Here is a 19,069-nt window from a genome sequence, read left to right on the forward strand (position 1 = left end):
CACATGAAGAACAACTAATATTAACTGACAGCAAATAAAAGGCTAACCTTTTGTCTGCTTTTTTTTTTTCCTAGAAAAGAACAGCTTTTCCACTAAAATAATTTAACTTCTGCTCTTTACCCTGGAAGCTTTCTAAAACAAAAAATATAGAAAATATAAAATATGAAACACAAACTGGGTTTTCCATACTGTTACAACTTCTTGAAATTTTTAGCTTCATCTACCTAGAAGCTCCCAGGAAGAGACAGATGACTAATGATGTAAAACTAACATGCCAAAAAATTAAAGTTCACCAAACCACACAGGGACATCTTCATTCAAAATTTGAGTACCCCCAACTTGCTGCAGCTGACATAAACCAAGATCCCAAGATCACAGTCAAGCAATTCGTTTGGCTTCTGTTCCCTCAGACTTAGATGTCTGCAGGCTTCACCGGATTTGGAGTCATCAGTGTACCTGATAACTAACAGCTATTGTGCAAAATTATCCATAGTGAAACAAAACAAAAAATATGGAATACAGACAAAGGAAGCCCAAGAACCTCTTAACAGTAAATAAAAAGGAAACTGCAGCTGGTAAGCAATCAGCAAAGTTTAGTCATAGAACTATATGCTGTTCTCCTGCCCTGGCAAGAGAACACCTTAGATGAAGGACACATTGCAATGTGTTGCTGTTAAAAACCTAAAGCAAGTTATTCTTGGGTGCCTTAAACACATATGAAAGTTCTTTCTGTTACTCAAAAACATGTGGAATCCACTTAAGGTACTTGGTGGATCTGGACACATCACTTGAAGAGGTGATCAAAGTGGAAATCATATCAGAGATAAAATCAAAAAGATACAAGAGGTTTAAAAAATATAGCCTTGTGGGAAACATTAATGAACTGACTTCACATAATCCAGGAATAAGAACACTGTAGATGTACATATATTTACATATGTAAAGACTTGCTAGATGCAACATGATGATCAACTGCCATAACACATCACTAACTATATAACCAAAAACCTATCCCTAAATTCAGGTTCTATCTTCCTTATTGAAAATAGAATTATTTCTTTTACTCCTCTCAGTAGGCATGAAAAACTACATAAACAAGACTGTAGCACATATTGCAAAACTTCTGGTGAATAGAACTTGGAAAAAACATCTGTCAAAACTATCCTAGATATAAGTGAACGAAGGTGAAGGTGTAGACTGGATAAAACTAGTTGAGGTTCCTTTGGGGATACAGATGTAAGATCAATTTCTCCAGCTTAATTTGTATTAGAAGAGTAAATTCCAGACAGTGAATACTGCATGTTTTAGGGGCTGGTCAGGAAGTATGATTTTGCCAAAACAGATAACTATTTTAAAAAATTTTTTGTCTCACCTTCACTCTAGTCCCTCTCAATACAACAGAATTACTACTTATTAAAAAGTAAGGAAATCAAAACCATTTTGGTAATAATAGTGGTTTAATACTAGAAGAAGCCTTAGATTACAATTTTTAAGTTTTTTTGCCATCAATTTTTATTAGTGAAAGCATTAAATAATTAATAATTAAAAATACCTGTGTTAGCATCATGCAATATTACATGCATGTTGAATGTAATAAAGGGCATGAGAAACAACATTTAAAAACACTGCATAGTTAAAGCTTATGTTCATAACCAGATTTAGCATTTAAATCTTCAATACTTTGGAAAGACAACAGGACCGATACTTCTTAAGTTCATAAGTTATTTTTGAAAATAGAACAGAAGCCCTCTCACTACTCTTCTCATTAAATTCCCAGGAGTGACAGTGTACTGGAGTACCACAGTTGTGATTCCAGTGAAACTAACCTTATGGTAGCAGCAAGGCAATAATTTTCAATAAAATTGTATAGCCCCTACAAAATTTATTTGCAGGCATAAGTGCTTGGAAATTAACTTAATGACCAGGTTTGGTGAAATGTCATCTCACTGTGAAAAGAAGGGGTCATCTTGCAAAGTAGCAATCAGGTTGTGCACCAAAACTTTATGAAGCAATGCTTCATATCAAATATATCTAGAGATACTAAACAAGCTTCACAAACTCCACTGACAGATTGACCCACTCTGTGAACATCCTCACCACATAATGCACAGTCTCCCATCAAAGAAATGAAAATATATGTAGTTTATATAGCAACTCCCTTCATTAAACTACCTCTGGAGAGACCTGTTTCAGAGTTTCATGGAGATAAAGCACAGACTTCGAACATATGCATTAAATGTGAGCAGAAATGCAATTCTTATGCTGGGAGAAAGAAAAATGTTGGGATGAGATGTAGGGAACGAGCCTTTCTTTAGGGAAGTAAATGCCATGTGAAAGTAAGTGGTTTGCATTCTTGAGGACAATATGCAAAAGAGTGAAACAGCTTTGAATAGCTTTATGTTTCTGGTGGCAGATGGCTCCCTTTTGGCTGAACAGTGGTAAAGGTTCTTAATCAGGTCTGTGAGTACAATGAACCTTCACATCACTGAAAGGGAAGCATCACTCTATTAAAAGCAAGTTCATAAGCAAGTGTTAATCCCCATGCAAAGTAGCATTTATCATTTTTCATGCAAGTGCTTGTTCCAAGAGGATTATCACTTCCCCATCTTGCCCTCTGGCTGACTATACAGGGCAGAGAAATTCTTTATTCCATATGGAAAGGGAAAGGGAGGTTGGAGGAAGCTGTGATCTCCAGCTTCCAGTTTCACTGTAGCTCCTCCAAGCTGAAAATGGGAAAGACCACAGGCCAATGTTGCAGCAGTTGCTCTTCAAAGAGAATATGGATATGGCTTCCCAGAAGCTGTCTAGCAGTTACTAGCATGTGCCGTACTACAAAGATGGGTGTATGGAGGCAAGGGATAAAATAACTCTTTGCTAGTATCAATCAGTACAGATCCTATCAGCCCACCCAACTGAATACTCAGACACGCTTCTGACCTGTCTACATACAGGGTATTTTATTTAAGGCAGACTAAAGTGATTCTATTTAAGTCCCCCAGATATTTAAGCATCATTATGTGGCAATGATATTTAAGCATATAAATCCACTTGTGTAAGTTTCTGAAATTTGAGTTCCCTTTCCTAACTAGATAAGCACCTTTCTAAATAACTGATCTTTTAGTTATAGAGAGCTTAGAAAAGATCACATTTGGGGTGGAATTATATTAATCACATGATCATTTTGTTTTCATTTGGGACATAATGCCCTGACATCTATACTCGTCCCTCCTTGCAGAGAGTTACCAACTACATGCAGATCACCTGGGTGCTCTTATATAACACGCCTACTCATGCAACAATGTATTGTAAGCAAAAATATACAATGACAGGAGTTCTAGACTAAGTGGCGCATCAAACACATCACAGAGAGAATCGTAATATTATTTCGTAACATGCCACATGTATATAAAGTCAAAAGCACAACATATAGAAAAACTGCTAATAATGCTGGTAATTTGTATCCACCATCCTTCATAGCTCTTCAGAAATAAATGCTGCAACAAAAACTAGATTACATGAATGACATCTAGTGGACATACCTTTCCATAACAATTTTTCCCAACCAAAACTGACACAAGCTTCACACAGTAAAAACAAGCACCTATTTATGTATATGCATATGTATATGTATATGTATATGTATATGTATATGTATATGTATATGTATATATATATTTATGCAGGATGATTATTTCAGAAGTCATTGAGCAATACTGATACACAGATTTCTGAGTTCTCTTTCAGACTGTTTAAATATGTTTCAGTTCATAAGTGGCTGCACTGTATAGTAATACAATGACTATGAAACATACGTTAAGAAAATAAAAAGCAAAGTTCATTCCTCTGCCTTTGATCCAATAAATAGATTAGAAGTAGTAGTGATCCAGCTGCAGTCAATATCTCCTCTACAATCCCACAGATCCTGCTTTCATCACTTTCCAACCAGCTACAACACGAAGAGCCCTCTACTGATCAGGGCTCTGTTAAACTGTTCTTCCCAAGAACTAAATTTGACATGAATATACAAATATATAATATTCAGTAACTTTGTAACAGATTTGCTGCAAATAATACCAACTAGATCCCTCGCCCTAGCAATGGGCAAATGTGGAGGAAACAATTAACAGTATACATAAAAGACAAATGTCCACCAAATGACATTGAACATGAGTATACCTGTATTCCCAACCTAGTTAAATTAGAGTTTTTCTCATGTATCCACAGACAAGCAACAGATGATTAATCTTAAAGTACATTCAGTTTAAATGAGTGTAAATAAATATGTCAGTAAAAAAACATATTCAAATAAATACACAAGAATAGCCTGTGACCCTTCCCAGAAGGAGATCAAAAATCAGACTGTCCCAATTGTCAGCTATCTTTCTTTAAGAATAATTGTGATTATCAATACCTGCTTTGAAAATTCAAAGTATAAGTGACATTAAAAAATATCTTACAGTCATTGCTTAAAATTAAAAGGTGCAGGAGGATTTCCTTCAGGAGAAAAAAAAAACAGTGTCGGGTTTCCACTTAAAAATGCATTTTATTTCAATCTGAAAATTCCCCGTGTAAAGTAGAAGCTGTCTGTGTGCATACAAGGTCAGCTTCTTTAAAGTGCTGTCTCTGACAAGAGAGGATATATATGAATGAATTTAAAACTACATCTCATATCATACACTGGGAGCATATCTAAAACTGCCCAAGGCAAATCTACTAGACTGGTTTCCAGACAGCTTCTCTGCCAGGAGAGAGGCTTGACAACACACTGAAGGACAATCCCCACAAAATTATCGGTATAATGTTGTCAGGTTTGAATAACTATAATTAATTACTCATCATTTAGGAGCTTTCTACAGAGATTGCCACAGATGATTACTATGCTTTTCCAATTACTAAAATGGCAAAGAAAAAATCCATACTCCAGTACTTTTTACCAAGCAGAGTGCCAACTCTAGTTCTCTATATTCACAATAAGACCAAATTGTATGTGAAAAGGGCACAGTAGTTAATCTCATCATACCACAGTAGGAAACATCTGAAAAAAAATCTAGGAAAAAAATCTACAAACAGAAAATTGTTCAAAGAGAAAGAAAGAAAGGGGAAATGTTCTGCAAATTATATTCTTGTTTTCTTGTTTTACAGAATCCATTATGACACAACCTTTCTGGTTTCATTCTTTCTTGTACCTTGTAAAATAAAAACATAAAGGAAGGAGAGAGTTAAAAATCAAACCTATGGGTAAGTAGATCAAGGCCACGAAAGTATTGGGTATTCCTCATTGATCATAAAGACGTTGATCATAAGGATGGACAACACTGTTACAGTGAGCTCCTGGACACCCTTTTTCCCCCCTTTCCCCGGGCCTCGGTAGCTCTGATCATGATAACACCTGGATCCCCCTTCCTGCCCCAACAGGGATGGCGGGGAGCCGGGAAAGCCCACCCTGTCCAAAACCTATATAGACCCCTGAAACTTCCTGCTCTCTCTCTTTTGCCCCACTCTCCATAGACACCACAGAATAAAGAGAGCTGTTCCAACTTCCCTGGGGTAAGAGCCTCTTTTGAATACCCTTCCCTCTCCTGAAATTCCTCCCCTCACAGCCCCATATCTCTGAGCTAGTCAGATTCTATTCGGGGGGCTGCGTGGAGGGGGGGGGGGAAACTACAGAAATTACACAACACTTCTTTGGAAATATTTTCCATGTAGTGTGATAGAACATGCTTTGTTACTTGAGAACAAAATGTTTCTAGTCAGCTGATCTGTGAATACATTTGATTTTCATGTTTAGTGGTAGATATGCTTCATTGCTTGGAAGAAAAATATAGGAAAATGGAGCCCCAAGGCAGTCTAAATAGTCCAGATGAGTATTATGTAGATAATGTTCACAGAGTAAGAAGGGTCATCTTGCATTGCCTGAATTTAAAACTACCCTCTCGCAAAAAAGATCGTCATTTTACTGTGTTTCCGTGCGTAAGTTCCATTTTCTCCTAGACTGTGCTAATAAAGAGCAGAAAGATTTTCTTCAATTTTAAATTTATTTAAGGAGAGTCTCACGTACAAAACAAAACTTTGCAAATAATCAAAATTTTATTCTTTGTTGCTTTTGATTTCAAGAGTCATTAACTGCAGAAGTATCCAACAAAACCACATAAAGACAGACAAGAAAATGAGTACATATCACCATTCTTGGATGGAATAAGCAGTTTGAAATTTCTAAATGATTGACATTATTTTGCTGTCCTCTTCACTGAAAGAAAAAACAAAGGAGACTGAAGTTTTGAGAGACTCTCTTGAGCTGAGTTAGAAAAATTGGTGCACATTGTGCCTTTGTGTGAAAAGCATCTCTGCCACATGAATCAGGTCAATAATTGAATTTCTCTGTTCCGGTGATGAGACACAAGTGGCATGAGTGGCATTTTCTTTGTAAGACTCCTGAACAGTATGAAACTCTATGACCAAAAAGTATGAGATGCAGACGATAAAAATAATGCAGAGATATTTTATCTAAGACTGTGCTCATCTTCCTAATACCTCATACCTTTCACTTCCTTGTGAGCTTATACTTTGATTTTCAAAACATATTTAACTGACTTTGACACTGAGATAATTTCCTCATATGAAGGAAATTTTATGCCTAGCACAAGCAGAAGTTGATACTTAAAGTATCTAAGTGAGGCTGTAACAACAAACCATTAGTGTTAGGTCTGATGAGTTATTACAATGCATAGATCAGTCAACAAAAAGGTAATTGGTTAAAATAATTTCTTTACTGTCTCATGTTTTTTAACTTCCATTTAGAATGGCTGTGCCCTTTGCACATTCTGAAAATAAAGTAAAATATACTTGAGAAAACCCTGTAAGTCTTAGGACCAAATATAATATCATATTCATTAGATATCTGCAAGAACTTGGTTTCTCGATTTTCTAGATAGGCGTCCATCATTATGGCCTGAGAGGAAATAGCTCTATACCTTTTGCTGAAAGTTTGCCTCTGCCTAGTTGCCCAGGGTGTCTCATGGCAGGGTGACAAGCTGCCACATGAAACATCTTGAAAACATTTCAGTTAGATAGATTTTCTCAGGAGAATGAATTCCAAGTGGTTCAATTGAAAGATGAAAATGTGAATGTCCAGATTTCATGCATGGTAGAGGCAAGAGAGCTACACTACTGAAACCACTAGAATGAGGGTAGACCTTATCATCCCAAGTGAAAGACAGTAAGAACTTTACTTTTCAGCACAATTATGTAAACCGGATGCTTTTAAGCCTTGATTTCCTCTGGATAATCATGGAGCAGCTGTTGCTAAACAAGGTATCTCATTATAGAAACAGTTTTTTTAAAAACTGTACTAATTATATTTAAGATACATCCCAGAACTCAAGGTTTGTGTTTTAACATTTAAACACTTGAAACCAAGCAAACTGGGATCTGATTACATTTAACTGTCACAGGAGTGACCTATTCAAGCTACATTGCTCTGATCAAACAGCAGATTTTCTCAAAGTAGGTAATTTCTCATTAAGGTTTCAGGACTCAAAAATCTATTTCTGATTTTGGCTGATAAGAATCTAGAATATTTCATCTTTGTGGCACATTGCAAATTTCACCTCCATTGAAAATCTGTGGTAAACCTTTACAGTTAGCTTTACAGGAACCATGGGAGACATGACATACTCAAAAGATGTTCACATCGTTTTCTTTGGCTTCTGGTAATGAACAGAGAGAACTGAAAACTCAGACATTTTAGAGGATCATGTCATAAAGTCAGTACATTGTCAACACATGAGAAAAACTTTAAGAATATGAAAGCCCTTGCACACCAACTTAACATGTCAGACCAGACCAGAAACAGATTTTCAAAGATGCTAATAGTTTCAGGGAGGAGAAAACCCATCTTCCTTCCCATTAATGCTTAATTTTTATACTTTTAAATACAAAAAAAAAGTAATAAAGGTCAATCTAGAGAACACATTCAGAGACAAATTATGCTGCTAGTGTTTCAGTCAAGAAGCAATAGGGAAATTCAAGGAAATTACAAAGATACAGTTAAAGGTAAATTTGACCTTGTAAATATAAAAAAAAATAGAGCCATTTGCAAAAATATTTTGAACAAATTTATTTTGGTGAAGCTCAATCAAAAAAAAACTACCATAGTATTCAATATACAACAATTATTGTAACAATTGTAAGCCAAAAAAGTACTTTTTTTGTACATTTTTAGGATGCTTTTAACAGTGTTTTTTATTATTTTGATCAATGCTCTAGTGTGACTCTGATCAGACATCTCTCACACTGAAAAATGATATAAGTTATTTTGATTTTGCCTTTTTAATATCTATAAGAGGATCTCATGTTTGCCCAGTCCTCTATGATTTAACATAACCTGACACTTTTTACAGGACTGCATGCTCTGTATCACTGCATAATCTATTACCTGTATAAACACTCAAAATACAGCAAGAAAAAAGAAAATAAAGGACGTGAAAAAACAACCAACCATTTTCTACCACTTAATTGTTCTGAAATATTTAGAAATGCAATTTTCTGAAATGTGTTTTTCATTATTTGAATAAATTGTGGTTCACTTGCATAAAATATCTTGAAACAAAAAAAAAATTATAAAGATTAGTGTAAGTCTTTAGCTTAGTAAGCATATTCAGTAAGAAGAATAAGGAATGAAAGTCAGGTTTCAGAGATCTGTTCTGTATTACAAATGAGCTCTATGAGAAACTGTAAAACCAGTACAATGGCAACAGTAAGGGTTAAGTCAAGTTTATGAATAACTTTTCAATCTAAGTATAGCTTAGATTAGTAAAGAAAAAAAAAAACTCTAAAACCCAAAATATTCTTATGGTTACAATCAGAATTGCAACAATGGTAGCTGATGTAATGTTAGGCCATAAGCACATACACACACAACTCCATCTATAAAAAATCCACCTTAATTATTGGTTTACGAACAGGAAAATTCAGATTAAATTTGTTTATAATATTGAGGTAATACTTCTAATGCCTACTACAGAAACAGCACACAGAAACACAGGAACCATAATTTTATTAGGATATTTTTCCAAAAAATTTTTACTTTCACAATGACTAATCAAGATTAAATAAAAATACAGCTAAAACAATTTCCTAGACCTAAAGAGCTGTCTATGAAAACAGACACAAAGGATACTCAATACATGGTTTTCATTTTGACTGTGGAAAAACAAAGGCCAAAAGGACATAAAAGAACACAAGTTTCAGTTACTCAGCCAAATGCCACATGATGAAGATAAAATGCTTTGTTTAGTCAGGTTTTTGGGTTTGCTTATACAAACTTCAGATACTTCAGATCTGTTTTATACTTTCAACATACTAAAGTTCAAAAGGCTTGCACCAAAAGGTCACATCATAGAAACACAGCAGAGTGTAAATACTTGGTTACTCTGGGTCATGAGAGCTGGTTCTAGAAAACACACCCATACTGCTACATCAGTAGCGCTGCAGACAAGAATACTGCAGGACTAAACTAGCTCTTGCAGAAAGAGCCACAACACCTCCCCATTGGTCTGAGACAATTTGCCATTTGTTGTAGCTAATTCACAACAAGACAGTTGATTGTGCAGTAGTACAAATATTGGAAAACGTCTCCTAGGTGAGGTAGATTCGTCCTTACAAAACCAGATCTTTTTGGTTTTAGACCTGAGGACGTCTGGCTGTTACTAGCTAGTGAAAGAGTTCTGCATAATAGTGGAAAATTTTTGCTTCAGATTTTATGGTCACAAGCAGCAAATCTTTCAGTTATTATCACCCTGATCTTCACCTCTGGGAAGACTATACACTAAATTTCCCTCACTTTCTCCAAAAAGAAAGGAGAGGGTAAATATACTCAGCAGTGTTTAGGTGCAGCTCTCCCAAACAAATGCTGGAAACTGCCCCTCTAAAGACTTAAAGGACTCTGGACATAAATTAAGAAATACAGGCTCTGCCTAGCTAGATGCAAACTTGACTGCTTGATAAGAAATGCCAAAAAATATGAAACAAAGAATAGATTTTTTTTATTATTATTAAATATATGCTCAAGTTTCTGTAAGATCTAACCTCCATATAAGAATACAAACTGAACAGCTAGAAAAGAACAAAATTTGTTGTTTACTAGAAGAGTTTGCCGTACTGGTCAAAAGTAAGATAAAACTTGAAGTGAGATTTTTTTTTCCTGTGTTTGTTTATATGATGAAGTTCATGTATTTAGATGCAGCAGAGTAGGAATTCTGCTGAGGAAATCTGAGTTCTGTTTAATTCCTTTTATCAACCTGTTGTCTCACCCAGGTGGTGATTTGTAGCAAAACCAATAGAAAATTGCAAATATATTATATGTAGACTATAAAAACACTGTGAGATTATCTTGGGCATTTAGACTGTAGACTCACAAGATAAAACCACCAACATTCAGAGGGAAAAAATTGAAAGATATCAGTTTTTAACTGGTATGAAATGGAAGTCAGGTAACTCTTAAAAAAAGGTTTCTCTGTTAGGTGAAAACCTAACAGAGCCATCATGTTAGCTTTAAAGTCATCCAGTTTCAGCAAACACCTTTGATCTATTTCAGTGTTCTGTTACTAATCTACTGGTGATGAAGAAATATGCGAAATACAGAAATGACAATAAACAACAGAACCTTGTCATACCTCTACACAGACACACTACAGACTACAGGTCATGGGAAAAGTCGATTCTCAGTCTCATAATACACAAAATAATGAATTCCAAGGGAAAAAAACCTAATGCTTTCTGCTTACCTGATATGGAACAATACTTCCATGAGCAGTACCCCAGCGTTTTCCTTCAATTTTGCAATTAAGATAATTAGCTGCTACATGAGTGAGACATGCAACCTGAAAATGGAAAAAAAGTGTAGTATTCAGGAAAGCTGAAACTTCATTGACAATTTCTCCGAGATTTCTTTCTACATGCTTTAGATACATAAGTTAACATATTTATGTCATAAAAGTATCCTTTAGACATTATATATTTTGTATACTTTTTTACTATGAGAAAAACTCAGGCTACAGCTATATCACAGAAGTGCTTGTTTAAGAACAACTCCATAAACTCAAAAATGAATAAGTTCCCTATAACGCCAGTAATGCTGGACACATGTAGCATTAAACTACCCTGAGAAATAAGAGAGTGTTACCCTAAATATTTTGCAGAATAGTCAGCTGCAGCAGTGTCTTGTCTGAAGTCTAGTGGGAAGCATGATGGATTTGTGGGATAGAACTCACCATTTCCTGAACCTCAATCCCATGCTTAAATCACAAAGACCTTTTCCTCAATTACAAGATTATCTTTTCGTTTTCTCCTATACTTCTCATTTTACATGTCCAAGCTATGGAAAATATTTCTGAATTCTTCAGCTCCCGACATGTTCTGTAATATTAATTAAGTCATGGGCCTTGATAAATCATCTGTCATTAGAAGATAAGGAGAGATTTAGCAAGTTATTAGTCAGACATAACTGGAAAAATATTGTCTTTGAAGAAAATACAGCATAGTAACTTAGGAATCAGAATGTGAGAGTATAAATATATATATATATATATATATTGTAAGTATGATTATATCTTAGGAAAAAGAAATGAAAATTTGTGATGCAGTAATGCATGAAAATCAGTGGTTCTGTTATAATCCACAGCAGATTCCTTCTTCTTTATTCTTGGAGGGAATACAGTGTGTGATGATATCTGATGCCAAGTAACACAATTAAGCATTCCAGTTACCATGGAAGGTTATCACTCATTCATCAGATATAATGCATTTTTTTTATTCTGTTAACTAGCTGTACTAGTAAGTGCAAGGGCTTGCCTCAACAGTGGACCATGTGAACAACTTTTTTCCAAAACTATTATTTTCTCCATATTTCTCCCATTAGATGAAAGAAATTTGCTTTGATGATCAAACAGTTTATACCTATGAATCAGTCTAGTCTACAACAAAACATGCAATTAATTCAGAGTCCACCATTCATATTCCAATATGTTAATTATATCAGAATTGCCAGGAATCAAAAGCCATTTCATTTTCTTGTTCTTTCGCCATATATTCTGAAAAGAAAATGTGAATGTGTCACATTTAAAGAAAATATTTAACTGTAAATCATGCATGCAGCGATTTAGTACAGCAGAAAAACTAAGAAAATATAAATAAGTGTCTAACTACTGACAAAAATTGTATTTGCATATACTAACTAGAAACACTAACTAGAAATAGTTCTTTATTCCTGAGTACTGTTGGAAAATATTTTGTAGCTGGGTTTCAGGTCCAGCTCTTTATAGCCCAGTGTCACTTCATTTGGCTAAAATGTTGAATCATGTCTGCTCTTTGGTCCCCAGGAAAATCTCAGTAGTTAAGGAAATGGTACTGGACGTATCTAGAAATAATTCTTTTCCTAGACTGCAACTTTTCTCAGCAATATAGAATGAAACACCATGATTATAGAGAGAGTTAATGAGTTACAAGGGTGTGTCATTTATTAGTAACACACAGCCTTAACCCATCATTCCTGCAATTTTTCACTTTGGGGTCATACTCCATAGTGATACTTTCTCTACCACAGCAAATGGCTCTGCAGTGATGATGGAATATTATTCATTAGATATTCTTCTGTATTTGTATGCAACACTATATAGCTGACACAGTACACACAAATTTCACTGACAGGTGAGATGCATCCATTACAACCAGCTTTTACTTCTAAAGACCAGGAATATGCATTTAACTTTCCACATTTTCCATACAGGAAATGCCATATCAAACTTAACTCTGGGAAGGAGATAGTGAATTTAAACCTAGTGAAACAGAAATCCCAAAATATTGATATTGAATGTAATTGAGCCAAGATTTCATGCTATCCATTTTTTCCTAAATTCTATGCTATAGAATTGGGAATTGGAGCTTCATTAACAGAATTCTTCACGAAAAGACTTTAATTCCTAAAAATATACCTTCTTAACACGGTGTTGCAAATTGCTTCAGCTTCCTTGATGAGATGAATGTAATATTTTCAGTAATGGAAAAAAACCCCACACATCTAGATTTCTCCAAAGCATTTGTTCAGAGTACACTAAGAAAAAAGGGATTAAAACTTAATGCTCACTAGATATTGACATTTGACCTCTAAAGCACCTGCTTCACACTTGTTTCAGTAGCAAGAGACCAAAAATCCAGGGAAGTCAGAGCTTAGTAAAGATGGCGATGTTGGAACTAACAGTTGTTCAGACTATATCCAGGTCTCAGTTCAACGTGGTACTTAATATAAAGAATAATTCCACTTCAGTCAATGTACTGACCACTTGCTTGAATATATATGCCTATGTAGACTATAAAACTGGTTTGCTTATTTTCATTTTTTAAATAAATCATGAAGGAATAAAGCTTTTGGCTTCCTCTGACTTCTTTCTCTGATTTGAGTACCTTATTCACAGTCAAATTAGCCAGACAAAACTAATTATTAGCAGTAGTCATAGTATCATCACCAAACAAATAAGCTTATATAGACCAAAATAAACTAAATATATCAGTGTTTTGTGTTTTATGTGAAAATACACCATTGAGTGAACTCTGTAGCCTTTTGCCACATTCATAATAGCTTTCTGACAAATTCAACAAACGTAAAGACAATTCTATTTCTACTGTCCCATGAAACTTTCCCTTGCCATGCCTTTCCCTTTCCTCTCTTCCTGGCTCAGTTCATTATTTTTGGTCTTTCCAAAGATTTAGTCCCACTAAAAAAGCACTGTCCAAAAAAATCTTTCAGCATATACAATTTATGTAATTGATAAAGAACACAAAGAATTTCTCTACCTATATCTTACAACTGTTAAGAAAACTGCTGAACTACAAGCGTAAAAAAGATATCCCAAATGAACATTTTCATAGACATTATATCCTTTAGAATAAATGTTTGTAACAGTGTAAGCCTATTTGTCCAAACTCCCCTGTAATTCAAGACTCAGGACCTCACTGATAGAGACACTTCTTGAAGCAGAAACATCTATAATACAATCAATCTCTCAAACTGGAGTTCGGGTACATCTGTATGACATATTCAGCTAAGTATTTTTTAAATCTATACTTAAAACTCCTTTCCTGAAACCTTATAGACCCATTTATTTTCTCCTTTAATTAAGAAATAATCCTCAAAAGTAACCTTTGAACTTAGAACATTAAAGCAGATGTAATGTAATGATACAGACATCTCTGTATTCATTTGCTTGTAGAGACAGATCTATGCACTGTAAATATGCATTATCAAATATCTACAGATAAGCGTTTCTTTATTTCACATCAGTAAAGGGAACACATATTTCAACATTCCTTTCTAATGTTACTGTTGATGGCCAAATCCCATATTTGTGTAACAGACTTACTTAAATCAGAACAAAAAGAGAGCTGCATTAAGGTCTGAAAAGTTATGCTCAGATTATGATGAAATCAGACAGATGGGAAACAAGATATTAAAAGCCACAAGGTCAGCAGACAAAGAAAAGAGACAGAATTTCAAAAGATTTTTTTCAAGATAGCACATCAAACATCATTTATTACAATGAGTTTGTTGAGTCAATCAATCATTTACATGCAATTTCAACAAGTGTATATGAATAACAAAAGAAGACAGGTAACTGGAAAAAAATAACATTTTAATTATATTCTTTACTTTCTTCTCCCTCCAATTTTGTGTCTGCTGTCTTGCCACATATCTTAACAATGCTTTGACTTGAAGCCAAGTTAATTTATTTCTGTCTCATTCTTTGTTTGCTCTTTCTTAAAGCAAGCATGTGGACTTATTAACTTTGAGACTCCGGCATTTTACACTGACATAGGTAACTTATTTTATGCTATGCTACAGAAGTAGTAACAAAATTATTAATTTACAGTTTTGTAGGAAAAAAAATCATTCTAGACAATTCCATGGCCTTCTGTTGCACAGAGACCAATAATCTTCCAATTACACCTTTTCCATAGTTCTGGTGACATATTTAAAAAATCTTAAATGAGAAAAATGCGAACATAAGACCACAATCTACATTTGGTGCACACTATAAAAGGTCTCTTAAAATCACTGATCCTATGCTAGTATTTACCTAATTACTGGTTTGTGTTTTCCCTAATAAGTATTTTGACACTGGTAACATTTAAATTTGACTCATTTTGCTTTTGCAGTTATTCCCTATTGTCCTTATAGAAGCTGCTTCCATGTACATGCGCATTAAGTGACTCTCAGCTCATGCTCCTTGCGTCATTTTTTCATTATCCAAAAACCCAAAAACCCCACATCAAAACCCAACACCTCTATTTCTACAGGGCAACCCACAGGCTTCCAACTAATCATTCAATTCTTAAGCATCAACCCAACTGTTTCAGGATGTGGCACTATACCACAATGAATGGTAGTGTTCTATCAGTTTTTACGCAGGGAATTTAATTTCAAACTCCTGCAAGAATTAACTGGGCAGCAGAAACCACAGCCTTGTGCAGAGGTAAACAGCTGCCACAATTCAAGCCAGCCCATCATGGAGGGGTCCAGCAGGAAACCACAGCATTCCCAGGTGCTATCAACAAACATCACCTTACATTCGGGCTTGTAAGGGCTGCCCATCTAGCCCGAAGTTGAGAGATCTGCAGAAGCTAAAAATCAGTTCAAGAGTGGCATACACCTTTAGGCAGGGCAGGCATTCCCATCTGCAAGTACACACCAAAGCCACTGCACACAAAGGAGCAAGATTCTACTGCTTCGTCTGTGGTGTCCCTGCATCAAAACAGCAGGTCTGGCCTGCAAAAGTTAACTAAAAAAAGTAAAACTACTATCATGTAGGCCAAGGCTTAATACTATTAAAGAGAATTTTTGAACAATGTCTGTGGTCATGTTATGAACACTGTCCTCCCGTAAAAAGGATTTTCTACTCAGCGACACTGATTTCTCTTAATGAAAAATTCCAGGAAATTATCGTGAATCCACCCTTCACAAAAGAAAACTCCTGGCACTGAAGTACCCATTAATGGCATAATCCTGGCCACAACTATGATCTTGTTAGATAAAATCAGATCTTTAATGACAAATAACTAGAATTTTAAGATAGGTGTCCTATAGAGTCCTGTTCTTGTATCTTCCAACCAGACACTTAGGCAGGTATAGAAATCCATGCCAGCAATCACATGCAGCATGGGGGATTTGCTGATTCAAGTTAGCCACCTGACCAATAGCACACAGCAAATCACAGTCACACAAAAGATGTGCTAGAAGGTGTTAATTGAACCAGAAACAATAAAAAACCCCAAACTAGGCAATAAGAAAATAAGAGGTAATGTATTTGAATAACTTCCCTAGAATATGAATTCTCAGAGGTTAAGATAGATTAAATGAGCAAACAGATTTTAAGGTACACAGTTATATAAATACTTTTTCTGCCTGAAAATGATGTCTGATAACATCTTTTTAGACTACATAGAGAAACTGAGACATCTTCAAAAACACAATGCATTTGCATCACAGGGAACTGCTATGTTCAGTGAAATGAAACAACAAAAAAGAACTGATCTACAAATTATTTTTAATGAGCCATTTAGAGCTTATAAAAGACCAGAATGGATGCTTCCCATAGCATGGAGATCAGCTCCTGATTAAGATTCAATTAGCATTAACAATAGCAAAGACTAATGTCACTAACAGATGTAGAACTTGCAATTTCAAAAGTATGTTTCAAGAGTAAGTACATGCTAAATGGACTCCTATATCTCCTCAGTCTCCAATTAAACAGGCAATCAAACAAACAAACAAAAAAAAAAATTCTACACACTCAGATGAATTTTAAGTGGAAGACGAAAAATAAAAATCCTGACCATAGAAGCTATTAGACAGCGCTGGCATTAAAGAGAAAAAGGGAATCAAAAAATATTTCTTAAAAAATGTATTTCTTTTAAATGAGCTCCAGTTGAAGAAAGACACATTCTAAAGGGAAGAATAAATTTCATTTTCTTGATTATGATAAAATACTAGTCTTTTTTTTCCTGAAAGCATAAAGAAAGATACTATTTCAGCTTCATAATTACAAAGGAATGTCACTAAGGAAACTGTTACTTAAAAAAAAAAAAAAAAAAATTAAGGTGAGTATTAAGGCTAAAAATACCAAAAACACCAAGAACTCCAAAGTTAGGTGCAAAATCCAAAAACTGAAGGCACTGAGTTTCTCATTAAGAAAAAAAAAAAAAGGAAAAAAACCAAAAAAGCCTATCAGTGGATTAGTGGATTTTCCCATAACGTGATCCTGGAAACAGATGAATCATTTTTAAAGCAACTTTGAAAACAAATCCCTTTTCTTTTCCCTGACATGGAAAAATCAGCCAAAACAGTTAAAGCTTTGGCTGTGTTCTAATAAATGAAATCAGATGTTGATAACAGACAACTTTAGCCGTACATTTCTACAATTATTTTCTTAAGACTTTATTCTCTCTGAAGAAAGACTGTATATGCATTGAAATATTAAATGCATTGTGTTCTATATTTCAGACAGCTTTACCAAGTCCAGGCAAAATTAAACTGACAAAAAGTTTTTTCTGCTATTGTATACAGGTTTCTCTAACACTGTAATACATTGTGTGTACTGTTTTTCTAGAGCTAAATGATGGTGAGAATAGGGTTCAGTATTCATGGGTAAGAATCAAGAAGGCTAACAAAAGATACCCTAGTGGCAGTCTCATAGATTGACCAACCAGGACAAAAGGAAGATGGAATACTCTACGAGCAGCTGGCAGAAGTCTTGCAGTTGCTATCCTTGTTCTCATGAGGGACTTCAACATACTAGATGTCTTGAAAATACAACACAACAAAGAGACAATAGTCTAGGAGTTTGGAGTGTGTGGAAGATGACTTTCTGATGCACTTGGAGAGAGGCAACTAGGGAAAGAGCCCTCTGGACCTGTTGTTTGTGAACAGAGAGGAAATTATGGGTGGGGGTGGAAGGCTGTCTTGAGCATAGCAACCATGAAATGATAGAATTTTTAATTCTTGCGGAAGGAAGGAGAATACAGTTAGCTTGGAACTCCAGAGGGAAGACTTTGGCTTGTTTAGGAGATTGGTTGAGAGAGTCCCTCGGGAAGAAGTCCTGTAGGACAAAGCAATCTAGAAAGGCTGCATATTCTACAGGAAGGAACACCTAAAGGTTCAGTCATAGGATCACCATGCTACATGTACCTGACAACCAGGAGATCAGGCCCAGTCAGTACAGGTTTATGAATGGCAGGTCCTACTTGACCAACCTGATCTTCTATGGCAAGGTAACTCACTAAGTGGATGAGGGAAAAGCTATAGCTATTGTCTCTCAGTACAATCTATCTGGACTTCAGTAAAGCCTTTGACATTTTCTCACAGTCTTCTGCTCATGGCTTGGATGGGTGCACTCTTCACTGGATAAAAAGACTTGGTAGATGGCTGGGCGCAGAGAGTGATGGTGAATGGTGCTACACCCAGCTGGTCATTAGCCCCGCAGGGCTCAGGATTTTGTCCAGTTCTGTCTAACATATTTATAAACACACTGTACAAGGGAACAGAATGCATCCTCAGTCAGTTTGCAAACAACACTGAGCTGCGCAGCAGTGTTGATCTGCTGGAGTGTAGAAAGGCTCTGCAGAAGGACCTGGACGGGTTGAATTAATGGGCCAAAGTCACTGGTATGAGGTTAACAAGAAGTGCTGGATCCTGCACAACAGGATCATAACAACCCCAGGCAGTGCTATGGGCAGACTGGAAAGCTGGCCAGCAGAAAAGGACCTGGGGGTGCTGGTTGACAGCAGCTGAACATGAGCCAGTGTGTGCCCAGGTGGCCAAGAAGGACAGTGGCATCCTGGCCTTCATCAGGAACAGTGTGTCCAACAGGACCAGGGCAGTGCTCTATAATCAGAACTGGTGCAGCCTCAAATCCTGTGTTCAGTTTTGAGCCCCTCACTACCAGAAAGATATTGAGGTGCTGAAGTATGTCCAGAGAAGGACAGTGAAGCTGGTGAAGGATCTGGAACACAAGTCTTATCA

General features: G+C 35.7%; 1 protein-coding gene across 19 annotated transcripts in view; it reads right to left on the reverse strand.

Moving 5' to 3' along the window:
- The window catches only part of SUGCT (succinyl-CoA:glutarate-CoA transferase), a 323,214-nt gene that overhangs the window by 247,097 nt on the left and 57,048 nt on the right, over positions 1 to 19,069 (reverse strand). For 17 of the 19 annotated variants that reach the window (XR_012054643.1, XR_012054642.1, XM_072925952.1 and 14 more), the window contains one exon: positions 10,785 to 10,880. The exons of the other annotated variants lie outside the window; for them this stretch is intronic. Coding sequence is in view for 15 of the 17 variants with exons in the window: in XM_072925952.1 (XP_072782053.1) it covers positions 10,785 to 10,880 (96 nt within the window). In the remaining 2 variants the exon portion in view is untranslated. The remainder of the gene's footprint in view (positions 1 to 10,784; positions 10,881 to 19,069) is intronic. 19 annotated transcript variants of the gene reach the window in all.

Source organism: Taeniopygia guttata, chromosome 2 (genome assembly GCF_048771995.1).
Source record: "Taeniopygia guttata chromosome 2, bTaeGut7.mat, whole genome shotgun sequence".
Classification (NCBI taxonomy): Eukaryota; Metazoa; Chordata; class Aves; order Passeriformes; family Estrildidae; genus Taeniopygia; species Taeniopygia guttata.